This window comes from Chelon labrosus, assembly GCF_963514085.1.
Source record: "Chelon labrosus genome assembly, chromosome: 12".
Lineage (NCBI taxonomy): Eukaryota > Metazoa > Chordata > Actinopteri > Mugiliformes > Mugilidae > Chelon > Chelon labrosus.
In genome coordinates, this window is record NC_140345.1 from 6,349,202 (window position 1) to 6,373,146 (window position 23,945).

Genomic DNA, 23,945 nt, shown 5'->3' on the forward strand with positions numbered 1-23,945 from the left:
TGTGCGATGTCAGTGGTATCATGCTCTTTCATTCCCTCTGCTGTTGGCTTTTTCTAAAGCCAAGACAGAGTGAGTTCCATCCATACCATTTATTTACTGATGTGCATTAGACCTGGTCATTTCAGCAGGCAGGGCAGGCAGACAGTTTAGAAGGCGGTGTTCTTAATACCAAGTACGTAGTGGGATCATCAATGATGCAGTGTTTTTCTTTTGGGGGGGGCAAGTACAACATAAGAGCATTGCTCTCACATCCTCCAGCAGGCGATGGGGCACAAAGCACACATTGCTGCAGAAATATGCCAACTGAACCCAATGCTGATGAAAGTTTCTGTTCCTGTTGGAGAAAGTCAAGGGCTTCCCACAGATTGTCAGTGGTAGGAGGTTGCAGAGGCCAGAGCCTTTGCCTTTGGCTGATGTGAGGCCTTTATATCCGCATGGTTTTCAGGCACTTTATTGGTGACTGTCAACATATTTTGGTTACTTATAGTAACTGCATGATATCTCTATCATCTGTCGTATGAATCATCATGACTATTGCATCCCTGTTTGTTTCTTTTTATATTTGCACTATATGAAATTCTGTATGTCAGCTTCTAAGTATATACTGTACACATTTTCTTAAATAGTTTTATTATATATACATGATTTAGAGTGAAAAAACAGACTACTGGATCATTTATTTTTAATCAGTGTATTGTAGCAGCTGAAAGGGAGGTAGCTGGAGTCACTCTCTCCGATTCTCCGTTATAACGCAGGGATAAGCAACCGTGTGACAGGAAATGGCCCAGAGTGAGCAGGTTTTCATTTCAACCAAAGGCTGCACAGGGCGATTCCACTGATTATCATGCCTTCTAGCTGACAGAAGGAACTAATTAGTGTAATCACCTGCTGTACCAAGGCACTTGGTTTCCCAACGCTGCTTTAAAATGAAGCAACTTTGTTTCTCCCTGAAACAATGCTAGCTAAGTTGATTACAGCGTCTAATGACCTTGATAGTGTGATGAGTGGGCCTGTGTGCATTCATGGCTTTTAGCATACTGCTGGAATCTTAACGCTGCACTTGATGTGATCCCACCTTCACATATCCTCATTAGGAAGCCTTTGCTGATCATTAGTGCCTTAAGTGCCTTTAATTGATAGTCATCTCTCACAGATGACTTTCCCATTATTTGCTGACTAGCCCCTGCACTTGTTAGCCTTACAATTCCCCACTCTCCCACCTTTCACCCCCGACTAGATTGCACAGTGATGCATTGAAATGTCACTTATCATTTCTTGGAAATCGAAGCATCTCCTGCTCTTTGCTGCATGCTAGTGCCGCCGGATCTAGCAGGTCATTTGTTCTACTATTACGGATTCATTTTCCCCATAATGCAACATACGATCAGCCTGCAACGGTGCGTATCATTTTGAAGGTGAGTGAAATTAGATGATATTTTGGGTTTCAGCCCCTTGAACGGAGCGCTGTAAAGCAGGCAACAGATGACACTGGGTGACTGCCACCGTCACAGCCCTCGTCACTTTTTCTTTAAATTTCTCTTCCCTCTTGTGCTGCATCGTCATGGTTTCCTTTCATTTTCCCATCAGAGTCTGCCTAGCTGACCTGTATTATACATCAGTGACAGGTCCTGGACTAGTCACTTTACAAATGACTGCTTATAATTCAGTTATTAACAGTAGGTGGGTATGAATCATGCTACCTTATGAGGATGTGAAACACAAATACAGCCGGCCTCTCTGGTAGCACCACTCAATATAAATGATTTATTTTGATTGATGCAAAGAGGATCTTCAACAGCCTCTCGTGTCTGTCTATAGACTTATATTATCATCTAGCTCTAACAAAGCACACCTGGAGTATATCTCCGCTAGAAAGTCCCAGAATAGATGCAGCCAAAATGATTCCTTGTTAAAGCAGAATTATTTAAGTGAGAGGCAAAGCTCTTACTGCATAGGTTTAACATTTGCCCTTGCCTTGTAAGGAACGAAGCTGCGGCTCTGTGGAATCAGAGATAGTCTGTTCATGAATATCAGTGTTTGCTGAGCTGACTATCTATTCTTGATACAATAGATATGAATGCATTTATTAATCAGTCATCTTAAATCCTGAAGAAATGTAAAATCTCACAGACATGCCGGCGTTTTATCTCTTCACAGATGAATGAATAGACATCTAGAGCCAGCTCTTCTTTTTCTACAGCAGCAGGAATTTGGCAGAGTGTCTGACCTCCAGGCATGCTAACAGGCTAACGATACGCTAATGTGTCCCATTACGCCCGATTTGCCAGGAGGGGATTCTTTTTGTTGAGCATCATGCTGCTGGTGAATTTCAGATGGGCACTGTATAATGATGCGCAGCTTTCTTCTTGGCTCATAAAAGATACAAGGAGTAGTCCTGCTGGGAGTCATTAAGAGGGCCATTTACACTGTGCCTCTCTTATTCACACACTTTTTTTTGCGGTCTTTGAAGGAAGCCACAAGGCTACAGAGACATCATGGAAACGAAACGTGAGCCGCCACTCGGGCACAATGTACTGTAGTTCTCATGACAGAGCCCTAAACACCAGTTCAGATGAAACTGATTTTGAGGACAGTGCTTTTCAAAGCAATTAAATAAATAATACTTACAAACTAAAAAAAAAATCTAATTGTGAGCCAAGGTTTGCGTTCCATGCTTGCATTCGCAGAGCATGAAAGACAAATTAGCATGGTGCAAGCGAGCGGAGGAAATCACATACCATTTTGTGATTCCTCTCTCTGGCCTTCCTATTACCATTCCATCGACAAATTGAATCCAAGGCTGATTTGAATTGCACCACTGTATAACCTCTTATTTATTCATTGCTTTTCTCTCTCCTACATACTATTAAATCAAATCATTCTTTTTTTTCCAGTACAGCAGTCAGAGCAAACTGTGAACACCAGAGAGATCCCGTGCTTCCTACTGCGTGCTTCCCAGTGAAAAAGTGAGATGAAAATCTGCCACATGGTTATTAACTCCATCGTTCTCATCTTTGAGGCTGTTTCGTAATTTTCCATCATACTGATCGATGTTGACCAAAACCCTGACAGCAGCTTTGCCAACAAAGAAAAAGCGAGTAGTGTAGACGAAAAACTGCCAATGGAGCAGTTTAACCAACATGTTTTTCTTCGTCTGTTCCAGTCATTTAAACACCTGAAACACTTCGACACATTAATGTCAAAATCATATCAACTTATCAAATTTTCCAATAAAGCAGTCCTACTCATTAACTTGACTGACTGTTCCAATAGATCAAGAGATACTGAAGCGATAGTTACTGCAGCATAAATCTGTATAGTTATTACTCTTGTCTTCAATAGCCCATAATAAATTACCATTCCAGTATAGGGGAAAATGCTCTGGCTTCTTTGTATTTCTTTAAACTAATCACAGTCACTTTGGTGTAAAAGCGAAGCCCAGGCTGCATTGATGATGTCCCTGCAGAACAGTGTCGGGGAATTTGCCTGTGTGGAGGCAAGCACTGTCATTAAAATGGCTGAAAAGAAGAGGCAACAAAATAGTACGGCGTACAGGGAGTCAAATGCATAATACGACTTTTACTGGCCCTTGAAGGTGATGATGTAACAGGTGCATGCCACTGCTAGGTTAAATTTGTGGCAAATAAACCCTGGCTGACTATGGCCATGTCAGAAAATGGATGATGCAAGTACGTCCCAGTTAAAGAGCAAATGTTGTAAACAGATTCTTTCTTTGCCTTTCAGCTCTTAGGTTGCTTGCCCAGAGATGGTTGTTGTTGTTGTTGTTTCGTACAACACGCAACCCCTGGGAGGCTTTATGCCAATTGTGTACATCAGTATAATGTGAACAGACACATGACATACAACCAAAAACAATTAAAACAGTAAGAGAAAGGCAGAATTGCAACAACAGTGCAATTACACCAACCTGCAATGAGAAAGAGCAGCAAATGATGAAATAACTTACACGATCAACTGAGCAATTTCTGGCCACGTGGCAGGGTGTGCTCAAGTTAAAATGGAGTATTAACTTTCTCTTTAATAAGTTTTTTTGATTAGGCCATTATCTGCTAATTAAATTAATCACAAAACTAGAGGCGTCTGAATCTCTGTGGCTTGCTAAAACCATGAGTTGTCAAAATGTTACTTTTATCTCTGTGGTGTCAGTGAGTGCCTTCCAATATTCTTGTTCCACCACTCAATGAATGAAAACTGTGTCAACAATTTTTTGAGGACAGTGGGTATTGGCATTAAGGATACAAAAACATGGAGCAACTTAAACTAAGCCGCCAAAAGGCACCAGTGATTAAAATTTAAAACCTTGTTTGAAGATTCGTTTTGATTTTCTTGAACTGGAGTATTGGTAAGCAGAACTGTGCAGTCCCATGCTGACGGGTAATTACTCCATTACGGTGATACATCTAAAATCTGTCCACTGTTTACTCTGTGCTTGCCCTCTCACATTACCCTGTCTGCTATGTTTGACAAGAAAATTATGGAAGAGGCTGGCCAGGCTGCACTGAGGTATGTGTGTGCAACCGTGTGTGCGCGGCGCTGGCATTAAATGGGGCTTTTTTTTACCACTACAGAAACAATCAAGTTCTTGTTCTAATGGATGACTTGTCTCACATTCATTGTTGCATGGTGTGATAGAATGTAGCCCAGAAAACAGAAACCCCTAATCTGAATGTGTGGTGAAAGAGAGAGAGGGAGGAATGGAGCAAAGAGAGGGATGTGTAATGGTCATGGTGACACTGAGCAGAAAGTGTTCAAAGTGTCCTTTTTGGACAAGTTTCACTTTACATCAACACACTCTGTGATCAGAGCTGATGGTGAACTTGCTAAGAAATTTACAGACATCCTTTTTCAATTAAACACTGTCAGAGAGCATGACAACCATGAGGTGATGTGAGAGGGAACCTAATGGAAACCCCTTTGTTAATTAATAAGAGAGCCAAGAGAGGAGCAGTTCCACTTATATTTGAACAAACTTTGCACCGAATACATTTGGAGATACACTGACCTTATTCTGGCAGAATTTTAATTGAAGGTCATTTCACATGATAGTGTGCTAGGGAGAGTCTTGCAATTACACTTAAATAATAAATATGTTCAAGAGGTAATGTTTATACTCTGCAGAATACGAACAGAAAGTACTGGCAGAAGTGGCAACGGGGTAGAAGGTAGAATTCTGCTTTGCTAAATGTTAAATAACAACAAGCGAATAGCCATTTACCACAGCACTGACTTTCTGCTCCCAAACCAAACTCAATGTAAAATAAATAAATAAATAAATAACTTATAAACTGAAAATAACTAATTTTCTTAAAATATGAAGTTATTTTCAGTTTGCAACATCTTGAATCTCTGGACAAGTTCATTGCAATGTGAAATAGGCAAAACCTATTGATTCCAACAATTCTCATTACTTCAGAGAGTTTATGTAATTGAAAATGAATTATGTGACACACTAGGTAAGGCAATATTATATATGCATGCTCTTGCTGTTTAGCATTCATGTGGCCTAACGCCTGGAGTTGAGGTCAGCTAAGTGGGTTTGGAAACCAGGAGGTCAAGGATGTAGCCTGAAGGAGATCTTATCTCACTCACAGTAACTACCATCTCAGGCAACTAATTGAACTGTGAATGCCTTCTTAAAAAAAAGAAAAAATGAAAAGAAAAAAAATGAACAACAAAAGCTGAACAGCATTTTTATATTACATTTTAAAACTCATGTTAGAGTAGAAAGTCTTTCAAACGACCAATTAAAGGCATCCTTTGGAGATTTTGACCACTGGTGGTGCTATAGAGCAGTGTTTCATTTTGTCATTTTCTACCAACAAAAGTGGCAGTAGTTCAAATGTAAATAAAATAAGTACGGGACTTCTTGGTATAGCAAAATTAGCAGTTGGTTTTGCATTTCAATATGCTAGCAAAAGACCGTGACTGCCAGTCAGTATCAACTCTTTTGCAAATTTTCAAAAAATGTTTTATGAGGAAGAAAATGCATTCAAAGTGTTCCATGATTTTCGCTGAAAACACAACTGTTTACAAGAAAACTCTGCAGACTGCCTCTAAGCTGAACTGCAGCAAATGTATTTTAGACACTAAGCCTTTGAATATATCATTGTTAAGCTTCTATGAATTTTTGGCTGTAACTCACCTACACTGCCCCTTATCTGCTTCTTTAGTAGCAGTGTACTGTTTCTGCTTTAAACACTGCTTCAGCTCCATCAACATTTGACCTTAGGTTCTCAGCCACATATAAATGCTCCAGTTAAGTGATCAGAGCATACGCCTCTGACAGACTGTCAAGATACAGATTTTTTACAGAATTATGTCTTTCCAAGCTCTCTCACCAGCATCCAGCCACAGCGTGTCAACAAAATGACATGTTGTACTTTGAACTGAGGGGAGTGTACCTGTCTCCAGCAGTGACATGCTACCAGGAGCTACCAAGATTTTACATATCATTCAGTCCAAAAAGATGGAATAAACTGACGGTAGGCTGTGGACTCAGGAGTCATGTTTCACCCTATATTCCATCAGTAAATAAAGAAGATCGCATATCTTTTTGCTTTTTTTGAAAATATTCTGTGCCGTTGTGATTATGCACTCAATTAATCAACGAACATCCAATATGATGGCAAGATGAATGACAACTCTTATTCTGCTTTTCAATTCCGCTTTTGACTGACTAATACCCATTAACAACAAAGCAGCATGTGATCTGGTCAGAGCTGTAATGAGTTCTGATGCAGTTGAGTTTATGTTGCTGATTTTTACATTGGGAAAATGTTTTTCTGGATAAACAACAGATAAAACAACGTGGAAAATGGTGTTTCAATGTAAATTTTGTGAAAGTAGACGATGTTATAAAATAAATGAAAAGTGGCACTGTTTGGCTAGCAGACTCACTCAAACGTGATGCTCTCATAAACCCCTCCGACAGAGTTTTCTTCTTCATGTCAATCTTGCCACTAAGGACAGCGGCCCAAATAACTGACCAGCCATCATGTCACCAAGTTTGTAGCACCATCTACTTTGTTAGACCAGTCATACTGTGAATCGTGATCGTGAATCGAATCAGTAGAATTAAAAACGAGTCTTTTAATTCCTCTTCAGCTCTTGAAAATTGGAAACAAATTCATCAGAGAAATTTATCTTAATTTGCTTGACAGTTCAACGTTGTTCAGAGGACTAGATTCATCTCCACTTGCAAACACACTCAAATCGCATATCTCTGTTGCAAATTAAATAGAAACACAAAATGTTCAAATGAAGCTGACAAAATCAAACAAAAATGTATGTATTTGATCCCTATGCATCATTGCCATGAACCACACCATTTGACTAAAATTCGGAAAGATTGAAAATAATCAGTTTCCAGTCCGTTCAGGCAAAAATGGCATACTATCATTTACTGTATCTTCATTATCCTTGTGCTGCACACTTAAAAAGATATAAACACAGACACCCAAATAGAGAGGTGATATAAACCAACATGTCATTTTTACCCTGGTTACAGCAGTCTTCAGGGACCCTTGCCAAAAGTTGATATTTTCTCTGAGGCCTTTGGTGCATGGCAAACACCTTGACTCATTGACTGAGCAAATGTGTAATGTAACAATGAGCTGCTCATCTGCATCTGCTGCAATATAGAATATAAGTCTCTCCCAGAACTAGACAGTCTATCATCATGTACAAGGCTAGACATTGATTCCTAGAGCTTTCAGCTGTGATACTATAATTTCTATCAAGATTTCTATCAAAGTAACACAGGAAAAAGTAACCTACTCCATGTCTTGTGAATGTGCAGCAGAAGAAACCATTGAAAACACAATGGTTAAATGTGCCAAGGTAGATTGTTACACAAAGCCACAAGAGTGGGAAAAAGTCAGTGCAGATATGAGACATCAGAAATCAAGCTTTTACTTTTGGCATAAAAAATAGAGGAATAAGAATTAAGAAAGAAAGAAAAGAAGGAAAACACAACAACAAACACTCATAAGGGATTTTACTCAAAGCCTGACAACAGTTAATCGCCTGTTGATGAGTAAAACGTCTGGACACGAATATGCCTGTGGCCACAGTCACCACTTCCAAATTTCCAAGACAGACTAAAGAAGACTAAAATGCAATTGCACGTATCTTAAACAGGGGGCAAGTCATTCTACAAAACATGGAAGTTATCTTTTACATTTTACATCTTACTACGTAGGTACTGTTTTGGCCTCGAACATCGGCAATTGCTTCATATGCCTTGGTTGAGTAACTGGAGTTCATCCCAGCTATCTGGTAAAAGGAAAAGCCCTACAATTATGTGTAGACAGAGCTGTACTGCTGGGCTGTCACCAGCAGCAAAACAATGGTCCTGAAACCACAACCAGAGAGCAGGAATGGTTGTCTGATGCATGCGATGCAGAGTTATTCTGTTAAGCTAAGCCAAGACTCATATGAAACCATCAAGTCTTTTGGATGAAAGGTGATTAAAAACATGCAATGACTCATGGGCAACATGCCATGACTCCTGGGCAACATGCCATTATTAGGCATGGGATTAAAAACCTCAATGGCACCGTAGACAGCAACCTTGAAATGCTTCAACAGGAACCTCTCAAGGTGGTGGACTTGGCCCCCAGTTGCTCTACTTATAGACAGATGAATGTGTTCAAGAAAAGCTCAAGTTGTGACCGTAGACTGTATAAAGATAGACAACAGAACAGCTTCTCAAAAGTGCAGCCAAAGCAAGTACAGCTCCCCCTGGTGACTGGCCGCAGTATAGGTCATAAACTCCACCTCCTCCATGTAAGTGGATGGGACTTGGGCCGAACTAAAACACTAAAATGCACGTCAAATATTTTTTTTCCAAGGATGGTTTCAGTAATTTTAGGTAGTTAATATATATAATCCTGATGCATACTCAATTGTCTATTTTTCTGTGAAGTTTCATTTTAGTTAGTCATTTGACGTTATAGAAACAGCATGTGACGTCATGATCACTACAAGATGCCATGCCAACCGCTCCATGAAGCGGTCCCGTAGGACCGTGAGAGTAGGAAATATCAATTAATAAATAAATACAGTGTATAACCCAACTTTGCATTGAAACTGGTAGAGCAGAGCGCAGTATTCAATGAAAAGGAGAGTGAGTCTGGAGGAAGTGTGGACTGGTTATAGATAATGCAGCTCTGTGTGGCTCCACTCTCGGACCGCAATGTGCATACTCTGGCTCCAAAGTCGCAATATTGTGTGGCTATATCCTCAGAAAACTGGCATCAGCTTGGCCAATGCAAGGAAGTGGGGACACATTGTCCATATTTATATACGGTCTATGGTTGTAATAGGAAACATTACCAATAGTTCTTGGTAGATATGGAAGAGATGGATGATGCTTCGCTGTTGTGGGAGGTCAAAGAGTTCTTACCAGCTAAATCAAACAGCTATTTGTGGAATTCGGGAGGAACTATATTACTCAGAGGATCACACACTGCTGGAGAAGATGAGCATCTTCGGCATCCGCCAGCCGCATACGCAGAATCTGAAATGGACCACCTACAGAGCCCTAAAGATCTACTACTATGTTGCTGTGGAAAGCATCATAACAGGGGGCACCAGTGAGATGTTCTGAAACAACACTGCCTAGGAAGGAGAGGGTGGTTTGCTCAGCTGAGCAAAGCAAACCATTGGATCTGTACTCCCTGCTCTACAGAACCAGAGCGAGTAGGATTATAAAGGATCCTCGCCACTCCAGTAACTGGGTATTTCTGATTCTACAGTCAGGCAAATGCTTCTGTCTCACAAAAAGCAAAAGCTTCTTTCATGTACATGTACTTTTTATATTTTTTTTTCAACATAGATTTTGTATGTATATTGTCGTATATTTCTTTTAGTGTAGGTTTCCTTGAGTCTGTGTATGACAAATAAACCTCTGAATATATTGCACACATTCTAGGTCCTAACCCATAGCTATCCAGTGCAGGCTACGAAGTCTTGCTTCAAATTAATGTTACAGCTTGATCGCAGTGGAGTGGGCATAAGTCTCAACTTTAAGAAATTCAAGTGTCACCTGAGGCTAATGCCAGGACATAAAAATAATTAATATAGTCTATGATTTGATGAGTTCCCCACCTCAGGCAGTTCACCCACATAAGCTATATGAATCAATAACTTGGGTCAGAGCCCTCTAAGTTCTCCGTTCTGACTGCTTTAACTTTCAATCATGTCTACCAACTTAGTGATTATAAATGCCATGATGGCAATTCTTTTCCAATTGCCTTACTAAAAAAGACATTACACCAGGCCCATTTGCAGCTGCTGGTGTTGGCATCGACACCGACAAGAAGCAAGAAGAAGCACTCCTTGACATAAATGTTGTACCGCTTTTGCGTAGCTGCCAATTGCATCCATACAATTCAGTACGTACTATTACAACGCAGCATTCCTTTTACTGGCATCTGGAAGGGACCTTTTCATTTTCTATTTATTATGCGTTGTGACTGAGAGATCAGGCGTCAGAGGGATGGCATGTTTGAGGCTTACTATAAATTCTGTGCACCAAATGTCTCTCCAAGAGCAATACCATGTTGTCATTTATTAGTAACTCGCGTCTTCTGGATGGCTGAAGATTTTATGACACTTCTCTTTTATGCAAAACATTTAAAGTGTGTACACTGTGAAGAGCAACAGGAAAAGTTGAGCGTCGCGTAGCGGCACGTTCGCCGACATGAAAATGAGAAGGCAGCATACCGGACACTACAGCAGAAAGGGGGACAATTATGAAACACTGTGCAATCAAGGGGGTCTCTGACAGGCTGAGCTGGGTCTGATGAGCCTGCGTGTCACTCCGGAGCTCCAGGGCTCCACAGCTAATCAACCACCAAGGAGGGGCCTGAGGGGGGCGATCACTCAAGCCCTCCATCACCACGCCAGGAGGAAGGCAATCACCAACCCATTTCCATGTGCTGTTATTCCCACCCCCAACCTCCGACTCTCAAATCAAGGTGCACAGATGACCAGGGAAGCACTGGATGGAAGCAAAGGTGACTGGTGGGTGCAATCAAATGAAGTGTTAAAAAAAGAGAGACGGAAGAAAGGAACGGGAAAGAAAAAAAACTTTTGGATCTGCAAGCGGTTTGTTCAAGCCATTTAATATCTTTAAATAATCATAGCAGGATTGGAAACACGAGGGGAACAGATTGAATGAGACCCAATTGCTTTCCAACCAGCAGCTCATAAGATCCCAGTGATTGGGCTTGCAAATTGAAATGCAAGTCTTGTAATACAGTGTGCTGAGGAGACAGAAGGTGTACAGGTCAAGACAGGTGAGAAAGGAGAGTTCTCATTTTACCCTGGCAAGGGATTAACACAATGAGCATATGTTAGCGGGGTCACATTTTCTGTCTGGTAAGAAAAGAGGAAGAGCATTGAATGGGAATTAAACAAAAGCTTTTATTTTACCCTCTTAAAAGAACACGGCTTCAATGGTCATTTCTTTTCATAAGGACAGGAAGGTGGGGAATAGGAGAAGGAGACAAGACAAGGGGAATGCGGGGCTTCTTTTCTATCGCCATGATACATATAATGGGAAACAAAAATGAATTAATAAATGGAAAAGAGTCTGACAGGCCTGCAGCTTGATAGGGCTCCGACTTCTCAAATGCACCACGGCATGTAATTGGAGGAAATATCTCCTCCTGTCCTCTGTTTTAAGTCTGGCAGTGGCTGGAGAGGCTCCCCACAGTAATAGCCTCCACTCAGAAAAGCACACACTCACAAGAATCATTCTGTCATCTCACACTGTCCTCCAATGGCGGAATATCGACCAAAATACGTGCTCTGTCTTTGCTCAAGCTAGATTATTACAGACTGGAAATCCAGATCGCGGAACCTGCTGATTGTCCCCAAGCCTTCACCCCCCACACCCACACCCACACCCAACTTTTGGTTATATCTCTGATAGGGGAAATATTGAATTTTTACAACATATTTCCATAGAGGCATTTCAAGGTCTTGTGCTTGCTGCTGAACAGACCATCATAACTGTTATTTTAAATGCGAGCTCCAATCAAACTACAAGACCGTTGAGTATTTTGGGGGTTATGTCTGACTGTCTGGGCAGGAAAATGTCAAGACATTGTGAAAACTAATCTTTACAGTTTCCTAAACCCCAAAAAGAACTAACTTTTAAAAGTAAAAATCCCCAAAACATTGTATTTACTATCACATAAGACAAGGAAAAGAGCACATCATCACATAGTCGGAAGCTGGAACTCATTTCAAAGAATAAATATAATATGAACGATCAGCTAATTGACTGATCAACTAGTTGTTTCAGCTCTAAATTGTTTTTTCAATAACAAATAACATTGAAATTAAAGTCAAATGCCATTTGTATGATGTATACTTGTAGTTTAATCGTATAAATTATTTCATCATAACCGACACTGTACAACTGACTGTTTGCTACCGAGCTAATATCTTCCGAAAAAGGTTTAGATTTTCTTTTGACAGATTAATCGAGTAGTCGTTTTAATATATTCATTAAGAGATTGCTCTTTTTCCCATATACTGCGTATTGTAGTCTGGCTTCTCCATACCCAGCCACATTTGAAGTAATTACCGCTCTGGCAGACAGGCAATCCATAAGTGAACAGTGCAGAGGGAGGCTGAGCAGGACATTAACTGAGCATTAATTCTGTGATGCCAGCATGATGCCAATTATTTTTAATGTGGTCAGTGTTCTGATGGTCATAAATTTCTCCAAGTCACAATGGAAGTAACAAAAGCTCCTTTGTGTAACTGGAAGATCCACTAAAAATGTCCTTAGACCAAAATAAGAGATAATTTGTAGGTGGAACTGGACGGAAATTTCATTTTGAATAAAATATAACACCTCTGTGTTGGTTAAACGCGTATCCATTTACCAGCATCACCCCCACTTCCCCATAATTTGTGACATTTATAATAAACCTTTCAAGACATTTAGAATATTGACATTTCTAAACAGTGTTACCTCCTAATTTTTTGAATAGATTCGTAAGTCTAGACATGTAATTACAGCAAAGAGCTTATTTTTGTTTTCCTCGTTTTGAGTCACTGTTTGAGGACTGTTTTACATTTTGATACGGTGGCCACTTGTGGTTTTGCAGACCCAAACACACACGCACACACTGTCATTGCTACAGCTGTTAAATGTCACAAACACTTTAAATGTGTTTCAAAGACGCCTGATGATATCTAACGCTAATGCTTTATGGCATTTCTGACTCACATGGCAGCCAAGGAGGACATGCATTGTTTGCTTTAGCAGTGAAAATAAGCAGCCTAATACAACGCAGATGCCTCATTAAATTTGCATATGATTATCGCAGCATTGCTTCAATTGATCCTTTTCATCAAACCAGATAATACTTGCTGATTGCAGATTATTTTGGCACGGGAAAATTTCATGGTATTATGTTCAGTCTTGGTGAAAAGCAATTAGGAGCATAGCGCGTAGTTCGTCTGGTGTTATACAGAAATTAGCCAGCTTTCACTGAATTAATTTTCTTTCATTTCTCTGGACAAGTAAAAACATAACTCTGAGGTTAAGTGTTTGAAAAACGGGCAATGCTCTGCTTCATTTTCTTGAAAGTGAACACGAGAAGAAAAAGTAAATGGCAGCTGTGGTTTACATGTTTTAATGTCTGGAAAATGTACAGTACTGGAGGTAAAATAAAAAGAGATCCAGTATATTGAAATCTGTTGTTTAAGGCAGATTTTTTTCACATTGTCAGCACACAATGAAAATCAATGAATTTTAACTAAATTAAAATTGACTGTAGGTGCAGTGGCAATGTAAAAAAAATAACAGCAATGTTCAAAACTGAACACAGAGGTAGGAAAAAATAGTTGAGGCGGGAAACAGAAGCACTCGAGACTGGAAAACGTGATTTAAGAACAATCACAAGCCTAATTCTTCATTAACTCTCTGTGACAGAGAATTGATTTGAGCAAAAAAAAAAAAAAAAAAAAAAAGCCTGCTGCTTAATCACAAGCTATAATCTCCACTAATCAGTCCAGTTCACCAACTAAGTGGTTACTATGACAGCCATCTGTAAATCTCAAACCTCATCTGAGAGGGTAACAAAACAACAACTGCGGGACAGTTGGTTTCTGGTCTTGTCTGGCTTTACATTAAAGAGCCTAATTCATACAAGCATCACTAATAGCTTTACTAAAATGTACTGCCAGCCTCAAACCGCCCACAGACTCTTGCTTTTTTTTTAATTTTTTTTTTTTCCTCTCCCCCCTTCCCTGTCAATGATAATCTCCGTCTTCTACCATATATCTGAAGGTGGTCGCATGCAGACACGCTGTCTTCAGATGAGTCGCGGGGGAACGTTTTGCGGTTAACCGCGCTGCTCTCCTGGGGCAACCTGGACAGTAGATCGGCAGCCGGTAAAACACTCGCTGAGGCGGCGGACAGACCATCCCAGATTGTCTTGCCTGCACACAGCGCGAGTGCTGAGTGGAATCTTCTGGGTATTGGCTGTGTTAACTAAATTGACATTGGCTTCCCACCTCCTGGCTATCCATCAGTGGAGGGATGAGCGCAGGGTCTAGAGAGGTAACCCCCGAGTCTTATGCACTTCCTGCAGTAGTCCTCGCATTTGTTACTGCCAGGATGCAAAGGTGTGGGGATAAAAAAAGAAAAGAAAAGAAGATGTGAGGAAAGGATGTCCGTTTCCCCCCTTAATATTTTTGGTGATAGCCATTCATTTGTAGTGGTTTTGGCCTGAAGAGGTTTGTCTTATCTGTTCTTTCTCTTTCTCTCCGGGGGGAAAATAAAGGGTGAGTCTTGTCTAGCCTGCTCTCTCACAGTTGATTAGTAACTCCTGCTCTACCCCTACGCTCCAGGGATTCTATGCCAGCTCCCCTTATGCATCCCCTTGTCATGCACACACTCACACTTCCTCTCCTCCTCGCACTCCCTCCCCTATCCAAAACACACGCTCATGCACACCCTACAGTCATGGAACAGCAATTTGAGGGAATCACACAACCAAGACCTGACATTTGCCGCGCACCTATAACAATGCCGGCTTGATTAAAAGGACAGAATGAAACAGTGTCACCCTGCATTCATTGTCCTTAGCCCGAGTTAAATAGGATTTAAACCTGTGCACTGCGGCTGATACCTCCTCTGTCAATTTCTGATTGCTTTAAAGCGGCGAGAAGAAAAGGTCTTGTTATTGCAGCGCATGTGTGGAACTATATGTAACTGAGGTGTCAGAGGTGACCAAGTTTACACAGAGCGTCTGGGAATAGATAAGAATGACGCTCGCACGCAGGGAGGGAAAGCTAAGCTCATACAGCTCCGGTGAATGCCGCGGCGTTTGAAAGGCGCAGGAATAAAGCTGAGTTTTATCTAGCTTGGGGCAACACACAAAAGGAGCCAGCACTGCAACGTGGCGAGTTTTAAAATTGGGATCAAAAGGTTCAAGCTAATTAACCAGCTAAATAAGAGTCCCCTAGCTTCATTTGTGTAACCATCCTGGTTATTTCTCCCTCCCTGTACCTCTTTTGCTGCAGTATTTTGCATGCCCATTGTGTGTGTGTGTGTGTGTGCGGTTTGCCAACATATACAGTGTGTCTGTAAAGACAAATTGCTCCCCACGCTGAAATGTAAAAAATAATTACCAAATTACCTCCAACAAGATCACTCTAATTAACTATGTTATATTGCTAGCGTGAAAGCAAAATGCCCTGTGATCACGCTTTCTTTTGGAACTGTTCGGATGTTTTTTCGACTTTTCCGGCAGAGCCCCGAGGAAGGCTGAGACGGGAGAGTCAAATGGAAAGGACAAGGGCACATAATAAAGACAAATGGGCAGAGCATGAAATTTGATTCATTGCCTTGGTACAGAGATATTCACAGGGAAATAGCCAACATTGACATGCCATGAATTTCAAAACACTGTCAAATCCAAAGAGCACACGTCCTGCTATAATGACATCGAGTCCCTGAGGGGCCTGCAGGGGAACTCAGGGAAATTGTGGACCAAATCAATCAGGTTGTTGTTTTTGATTGACATCTCTATGCTGAGCTGTTTGAAGATGTTTAATGGATTGTTTCACTCAAATTACCAATATATATATATATATATATATAATAATTTAATTCTTCCTCGACTGGTCAGATATCAGATAACACACTTTTATTTTCTCAGATTTTGCAACCCGTGTCATATTTAAGATTCTTCTTATAGTCTTTAAAGGCAGCCATGGCCTTGTGGCAGCAAAAAGGTCACTTAGATCGTTGCATGGTAACATGCAAGCCTTCTTCACAATTCAGTCTAAAAATGCTTTTAGTTGCTAGGGTTCCAACCTGTGGAATTCCCTCCCAGACAATCACCAAGCGATTTATACACTTTGACTCACCCTTTCCTTCCCGTTTACTACTACATTGGCATTTACTTTTTTTTTTCCATCTTCATTCTCTTTATTTAATCCAGCGAATTTATTTTATTTTAAACCGTGATCTGAAAAGCATCTGAACTGTCTGGTCCACTGCAATGGCACTGAATGGAATTTGTTTTTTGACTTTATAAACATATAGAATAAGATTTCTGCCTCCATACCACAGTACCATGGATTATATTGTGCATAATCCACAGACTTTATGTTTACGCCAAAACTACTTTCTTCTGTAACAGTGTGTTATGTTAATAATGATATAGAAATAGGGCGGACGTTTTTTTTTTAAGCCATATACACTGACGTAGTATTGAGGTGTAAAACCAAAACTGTCTGCATGGAATCATAGCACTATGGGTAAATAAATTGACCCTTTAAAACTCCTGCTTTAGCCTCAAAGGTTCCATTTGGCAATCTGTTAAATAGTTTCCATAATGACCTTACAAGCAAATAACAAAATGATCGCCTCACTTTTTGAATGAAAAAGATGACATCTATAACCATAAGGAACTCGCCACCTTATTTATTTCAATAGGAAGAAGCATATGCTTGCAGCAGACCTTTCACTACGCAGCACACACTTTGTAGTACGATATGAAAACACCATCTGGTGTGTGAGCAGCGGCTAGGCTATGCTAGCTGGGGCTGGATAGGGCCCTGCTGTGTCACAGGATTATTTTACTCAATGGTAGATCCGTTCTATTAGCCCCTAGTGGCTTGGATTATTGGATGATCATTACTATGAGTGACTGAACATAGAGCTAAGGACCTGCGCTTCCTTTCTCCGTTCAGTCTTGTTAATTTTAGTGATCGGACACACTACAAGCACACTTGAGAGCCATATGCATTTACTGCACCTTGTCATTGACATTACACATGCTGTTTATTTAATATACTTAGACTGTATGCTTTTTTTTTTGACCTAACATATAGACAGACGACGGCATGTCTGGAGCACATATTTGTTTGTGGACGCAAAGCGTTCCTTCCTCGCGCATCTAAAAGCATCACAGATGAGTAGAGAAGACGGCACATTCAGGAACGAGTCCTCCGCTCAACAAAACGAACATCTGCCGTTTCTCATCAGCGAGATTGAAGCTAATGATGAGCCACGAGAGTGCTGACAGAGAGAATGGAACTGGATTGTGTACAATAGGTCCACTGAGACTAGACATATGTTTTAGAAAATATTGTGGATGGAAGATGGGTTTATATAGTGTGTGTCCGGGTGTGAGTGTGTGTGTGTGTGTGTGAGTGCAAGCTGAAGTACAACGGCCCGGGAGCGGAAGAGGCACAAAATGGGTCCCGGCTATTTCTTTTGTGGTTCGTTTATCCATTCATGTTTATACAAGTGGATGAAGGGGAGTGTGTTAGTGCATGTAAAACAACTGTTGTGTTCCTCCCATTTCAATCTCTGCTTTTGCTAACAGATAATGGAATTGCACTTCAAAGAAGGTTATTTCTCTATCCAATTCTTCTGTGACCTCTACAAGCCTTTGTTCATATTTACCACAACAACTCCCCGGCCCCAAGCCTCCACCAGGAGGCTTCTCCCAGCTTCCTCTCCCTGTCTAGGGAGAGATTAAATTTAGATGAGAATGAAATATTCATTTCAACTCCGCAACTGATGGCCATCTTAATTTGATATAATTTTTGATGCAGTGTTTCCTTATTGTTCTTTTGCCATCACCAAACTTTCTTTCTTTTCTTTTTTTTTTTTATATATATGTTCTCCTTTTCCCAATCTTCCCACCCACACATACTCCTCTGGGTAATTCTCAGTACAAGCATCCTTTTGGATTTGACTTTGTTAAAAGTAGAATTGCAAAGTACCATTACAGCTTTGTGCGGTCTCTTGAAATATGTCTGAGTCATTTCAGATGAGACATTTGCACAAACCCCAGCGAGAAGGATCTCAGGGAGCGTGCGAGTGGAGAGTGCACTCTCCCCAGCTCGCTAGAAGAGTTAATCACATGAAAACTTCTCGGTCACTCTCTGCTGCTGGTGCAGGGGTAACAACAAGCAACTGAAGTGGCACTGCGTTTGGAGCCTTCGACAAAAAGTGACCACGAGCTTGTGAGTGGCCGCACTGTATACAGCCCCAAGTGCCATTTGTCAGCTCACGTTTAAACGCTGGGGCCGTTTCACACGCAATAATTAAATCGGGTTTCTTGCCTGCCCAAAGCATTTCTGGAAAGCTGGATGAAATATGCATGTGACCAGGTGTTGCTAGAGGCAGAGAGAGGAGCTAAGGAAATGAAATCAACATGAAATCATGAGGGAGATTGATTAAGTGGCACTGATAAAGTGCTTTAAGTATTAGGTAGATAAAGTAATTGATTATTCAATAAATCCCTGTCAGGCAGTGAATAACCTCACTGAGAGAAAAAAGAGATAAATTAGTTTCATTAATCTACAGATGAAAGAGACAATATATAATAATCTGTCATTAATGTGTGCTTTAATTATTTAGCTATGAATACATTTTCATCCGAACAAATTTCCAAATTGGGCAATCCCGATCTGGAGACATAGGCCGTGCATGTCGGGCATTAATAAATTGCAGTTAGAATGGCGGTAGTTGGCGTTACAGAATGAAGCAAAAAATCATCTACACAGATCCAATTAAATTATCCATACACAACTCAGACCTGTCTATTTTTGTGTCGGCATAAATAAAAATTATCTACAGAATCCACGGACACGTCGTTTCTTTAGAGAGAAAAGAAAAATGATATCCACATCCCTGAGCACTTTGCTCTTTTTTTTTTTTTTTTTTTAAAACCACTGCATTTTCAACTGAAATCGCTCCCAGATGAGAAGAGAGGTTGCAAAACATGTCAGGAAGAGGAAAAAGTATTATGAAAGGAAGCCGAGGGAGACTAAAGAGAAGCACAGCATGTAAGAGGACAAATACAGGAGGAGTAGTCTTTTTATTCCCTCCAACAAATAGAAGCTGCTGAATGAGACGGAGCGACCATCTGGCCTCAACTTAGAGCAATGCACTGTAAAAGCACTAAAATCAATGGCAACAACTCTACCTTGGATGCCCACCATTACCCAGATGGTGTACTTGGAGAACTGCAGGCCACCTAACCAAGAGCAGACACAGCACAGAGACAGAGAGCGGCGGGCTTGAATACCAACCGCCCACCTCCATGAATCTCACTGGTTCGCTCGTGTTGGTAACCAGTATGGAGGAGCAACATTAGCCACCGTGCTCTGACTATAAGAGAGCCCTCTGTTGGTTTTAGCAGGGCGGCTGTGACACATAGCAGCGCGCGGGCTTGCACACCAAATTGGAAAGAAAAGGCAAAAAAAAAAGGTCCACTACACGCCTACTATAAGAAGCGCTCATCCTTAAATGAATCAGTAGATTATTTTGAACACACAGACAATACTACACTATGTTTACAATAATGCACACACGCTGCATTTTTTTCTACACTCCCTTAAGCCTATCCACTATCATGAATAAAACTGCATCATGTAAAGGTGATTTTAAAGAATATTATGATATATTTTATGTTATTACCACACATGCCGATTGATTTTTTTCAATTTAAGAACAAATAAAACAAATGGCCGTTGCACATAAACACTCAAAAGATCATACAAAGACACAGGCCTTCCGAATTGTGTTTTTATCTTCTTCTTTTTTTTTCTTCTTTTCTTTTGAGGTGAATTCAGCGACCTTCTCTCGCACATCCCTCTTCTCAGCTTGTCAAAATACAATCTCGGGAACACACACACACACACACACACAAAAAAAAAAAGCCAAACTGATCCTGCACCACCAGCAATGATAGATTCTATAAAAAGCAATAGCGCGACTGTAGCACGTTTCAGGGTAGATTTGTCTCAGCACTTTGACATTTTCAAAAACAAAGCCTGTCAAGTCTATTTCAGGTCTTTATTTTGAGCTGCTGCAACAGTAAAAAAAAAAATATGAAAAAAAAAATAATAATAATAATAAAAGGGGAAAAAATGGCCCTTTGACCAAACGATGTCGGTTCAGATCAGTACAAAGAGAGCTGTAGGATTTATGTAGTTTCTAATACATCACTTAAGTCCATACACAGCGATATTAGAGGTCAGTCACAGGTACATGCTGGGTCATCCTGATGACTGCACATGATACGCAGCAGCAAACATTATTCCACAAATCTTACGACTTAGTGCTTTGAGTTTATATATAAATATGTTATATATATTATATGTGTGTGTTAAATATGCAAAAGATCAACAGCTTTCAGCCAAGGTTAACCTGCTATAAAATGCAGCAAGACTTCACCTTGTTCCATGTCTAATAACTTTGATTTAAATTATTGCAGTTTTCGGGGACCACCCACAGCCCTTGCCAGGAATTATGAAATACAGAGTGGGATGTTGATGATTTGTAGATATCTCACACAAACAGACAATTGGTTTAAAAAGGTCATTTACCGCCGCTTGAGTACAACATGTGGGATATGCAATTTTGCATTCATCCACTTTAACCCATTATTTATACCAGGAAGACAAAGAGCCCCGTGTCATTACGATGCTCTCACTCACTGCCTGCTACTCGGGCTGTTGTAGTGCTATGTTAATGTGGGCCAATGCCATTTTGAGTAATTGTCCTGCATGGCACTCCGCCAAATGTCAAAAACGATTTGCCTTGTGACAAAAAACGTATTGATCTTCATTCTGTCCCTATCTCTTGGCCGCGCAAAATGTTTCAACGCATCGCCAGCCTCGGAATGACAATTCTCACATTGTTCCTCAGTGAGTGATTAAAAGGAGACAACGCCAGCACAAAGCTGACTCCTTCTTTCTGCGTCTGTCACATTATTTATTAGAAGAAGTAATCGATATCCAAGGAAACTTGTTTGTCTGCCGTGCTTTGTGCGTTTTGTCTGAGAATTTGAGATCTTGTTTAAAACTTTCAGACCGAGATGGTTTTCTTGATTTAAAACTGGTTTCTTTCATTTTACATACTGTCCTTAAAAAACTTACTTCCAGAAGGCATGGCAGTGAGCCTGAATTTAGCCGGTGACTCAACACGCTGGCTGTGAAAAATGGAACAGACAAAGCAGAGTGCATAGAGGTCACACAAACCCACAATATTTCATTGCATGGTCTCTGAGTGGAGAAGGCATCCTCAATTTTATAGGCAATTGTGTGCTAAAATGCACTCCTCTCCTGTTGCTTACTGGTTACCCCCTGTTTAAGTAAAATAAAGAAAATCGCACCAGACCCGACTGAGGCGAACGGTAAACGAAAGGGACTGCTCATTTACTACAAAACCTGGTGGAGCCGCCGCGAAAACGCGGGTGTAGAAATGCGCTCAGTGGAGAGCAACTTTCAAGGTTACAATACAACGGTGTTTGTATGTGTAGATGTAAATGTGGCCAGCTTACCTATTCGAATGACATGAGGCATCCCATAAGAGTAGTGAATCCAAAAGAGACATGCAATCAGCGATGTCCAGTATTCCCAAATCGCACTCCGGGGAGACAGCCAAGTATTTCGCATGGTTCTAAAGTCGCGGGATCCACTTTTTTTAAAATTCCAAAGACAAATTGTTCATCAGAACTGAATTCGACGGAACATGTATGGATATTGGTGTCTGCGACAAATCTGCGCTCATTGTACTTGGTGCAACATTCTCCCAGGCTTTCTGTTGTTGGGGTTTTTTCAGTTTCTCACAAGTCTGAGAGCGACTCGATCTGGATGAAGCGTTCAGTCCCTCGCGGAGGATCAGCGAAACACCTGCGAACGCAGGCTGCTACAATTAGCCTGCAGGAGTCTCTGTATCCCCTCCTACCGACGATACTATCTGTCTACAAGCAAGTTCCACGGCAACAGCCGAGCCGGGCTCCTGCACCGCTGTGGAAGAGGAGAACTGCGCCTGCGGAACTTTGGGTCGCCTCGAATGATTCTGTCGTCCCAAAGACAAGCGGAGAAAAACGTTGCACGATGAGTGCATTAAATTGTTGAATTTAAACACACTTAAGAGATTCAGGAGTGCCTGTTAGAGTTTAATGACTCCAGTCCTTAATTCCGCTAAAGATTTCAGTTCAGAACACAATGAAGGGAACCCGCTCCACGACGCTCCTCTCCAGTTACGCACAGTGATTGCACGAGGCTGGTCATCGAAGAACGTCCAGATCTGCTCACAGGGCTCTCTGTTACACAGTGTTCATTTTACAAATCCCCAGTTTGTGCTGGATGGAAAGGCAGTGCAGAAAGCTGTGCATCTGCGTGCGTCTGACGACCCTCCTTCCACGGTGCCACTAGAGGCACGCGTCGTTACGCATAGTTGTCAACTATGTCCAAGAAGTGTTTTATGGAGGTGACAGTGTTCCGAACAGTCACCTGTTTATGTGCATCTCCAAATGTTGTATACGCTTGTATTACGATATGCATTAATTCCATCACATTATTCTCATGAGATTTAGGGTTTGTGTTATTACGTGTTCTCTAGATTGATTCAGATTCTTTTTTTTTTTTTTCTGGCACCGAGACAGCATTTACAATATGTTTATTTGCCTCGTGCAAAAACAAGGAAACCCCCGAACTGCCTACAATACTGTGAATTGGATAAATGATTTGAACGAGGGAAATAAGTGTCAGCTGAGGGTTGTGCCACTGACAAAGCAGGATTCTTATCGCAGTAATTTCAAACATTCTGTCTGCGTCAGTGAGTACAGCAGTTCACCGTAACTGTTTGGCGCCCATCTCGACTTTCCATTTTTCATTCCTTACGAGACAAGCTGCAGGTTACATATGCAAGCACGTAAAGAGAGAGAGCTGCTTATGCCTCTCTCACCACTGCGGAGAACGAGGCAAAGCTGGGTTGGATGTACAGAACTGTGTGTTTGTGGTACAGATCTCAGCAAGTGTATTGCGCATTATACACTAAAATATATAACTGAAACTTCTAGCACCACAAAAACAATGAAATCCTGATTATAAATAGATTCTCTGGAAACCTATAATCGTATTATAATCACAAAAAAGTTAATATTTTAGATCCTAAATTTGAATGAGCACCACAAATTGTATTTTTTTACATTAATGATTTGCAGTTATTAAACATATTCTGAAAAATGCACTGCTGCTTTTTTTTTTGTGCTTAATACCACGCAGTTGATGAGATAGTGCTGCGGCTCATTGGTTTTATTTTTCTGTTTGTAATGGGGGAGAGGAATAAACTGTGCATCAGGGGGCATGCAAGCAAAGAACAAGCCAGACTGACTGCCACTGCATATTCATGTCTCCCAGAGCAGATTTATCGCTTCTTGGCACAATGTAAGGACTATCAACTTGAGTTATGTGGCCCGGCTCTCGCATTATCGAGATTCATTGACTTGCTGCTCTTTCAAATACAAAATGTACACAGCTCTAGCAAACAAGACATTCCGGGTCTGTGGGTGCCCTCTATGGAGAGATGGCGGTCTGTGCTCTCAATCACCTAGGCTGATAAGTGGAGGGAGTCA

The 23,945-nt window shown here is 40.9% G+C and overlaps 1 protein-coding gene across 1 annotated transcript in view; it reads right to left on the reverse strand.

Annotated features, from left to right (window-relative positions):
- grik3 (glutamate ionotropic receptor kainate type subunit 3) overlaps positions 1-22,173 on the reverse strand; it is an 87,941-nt gene extending 65,768 nt beyond the window's left edge. Inside the window, exon 1 of the mRNA XM_084556950.1 lies at positions 21,864-22,173. Within this exon, the coding sequence (XP_084413076.1) occupies positions 21,864-21,978 (115 nt within the window). The 5' untranslated portion in view covers positions 21,979-22,173. The remainder of the gene's footprint in view (positions 1-21,863) is intronic.
- Positions 22,174-23,945: the final 1,772 nt, after the last annotated feature.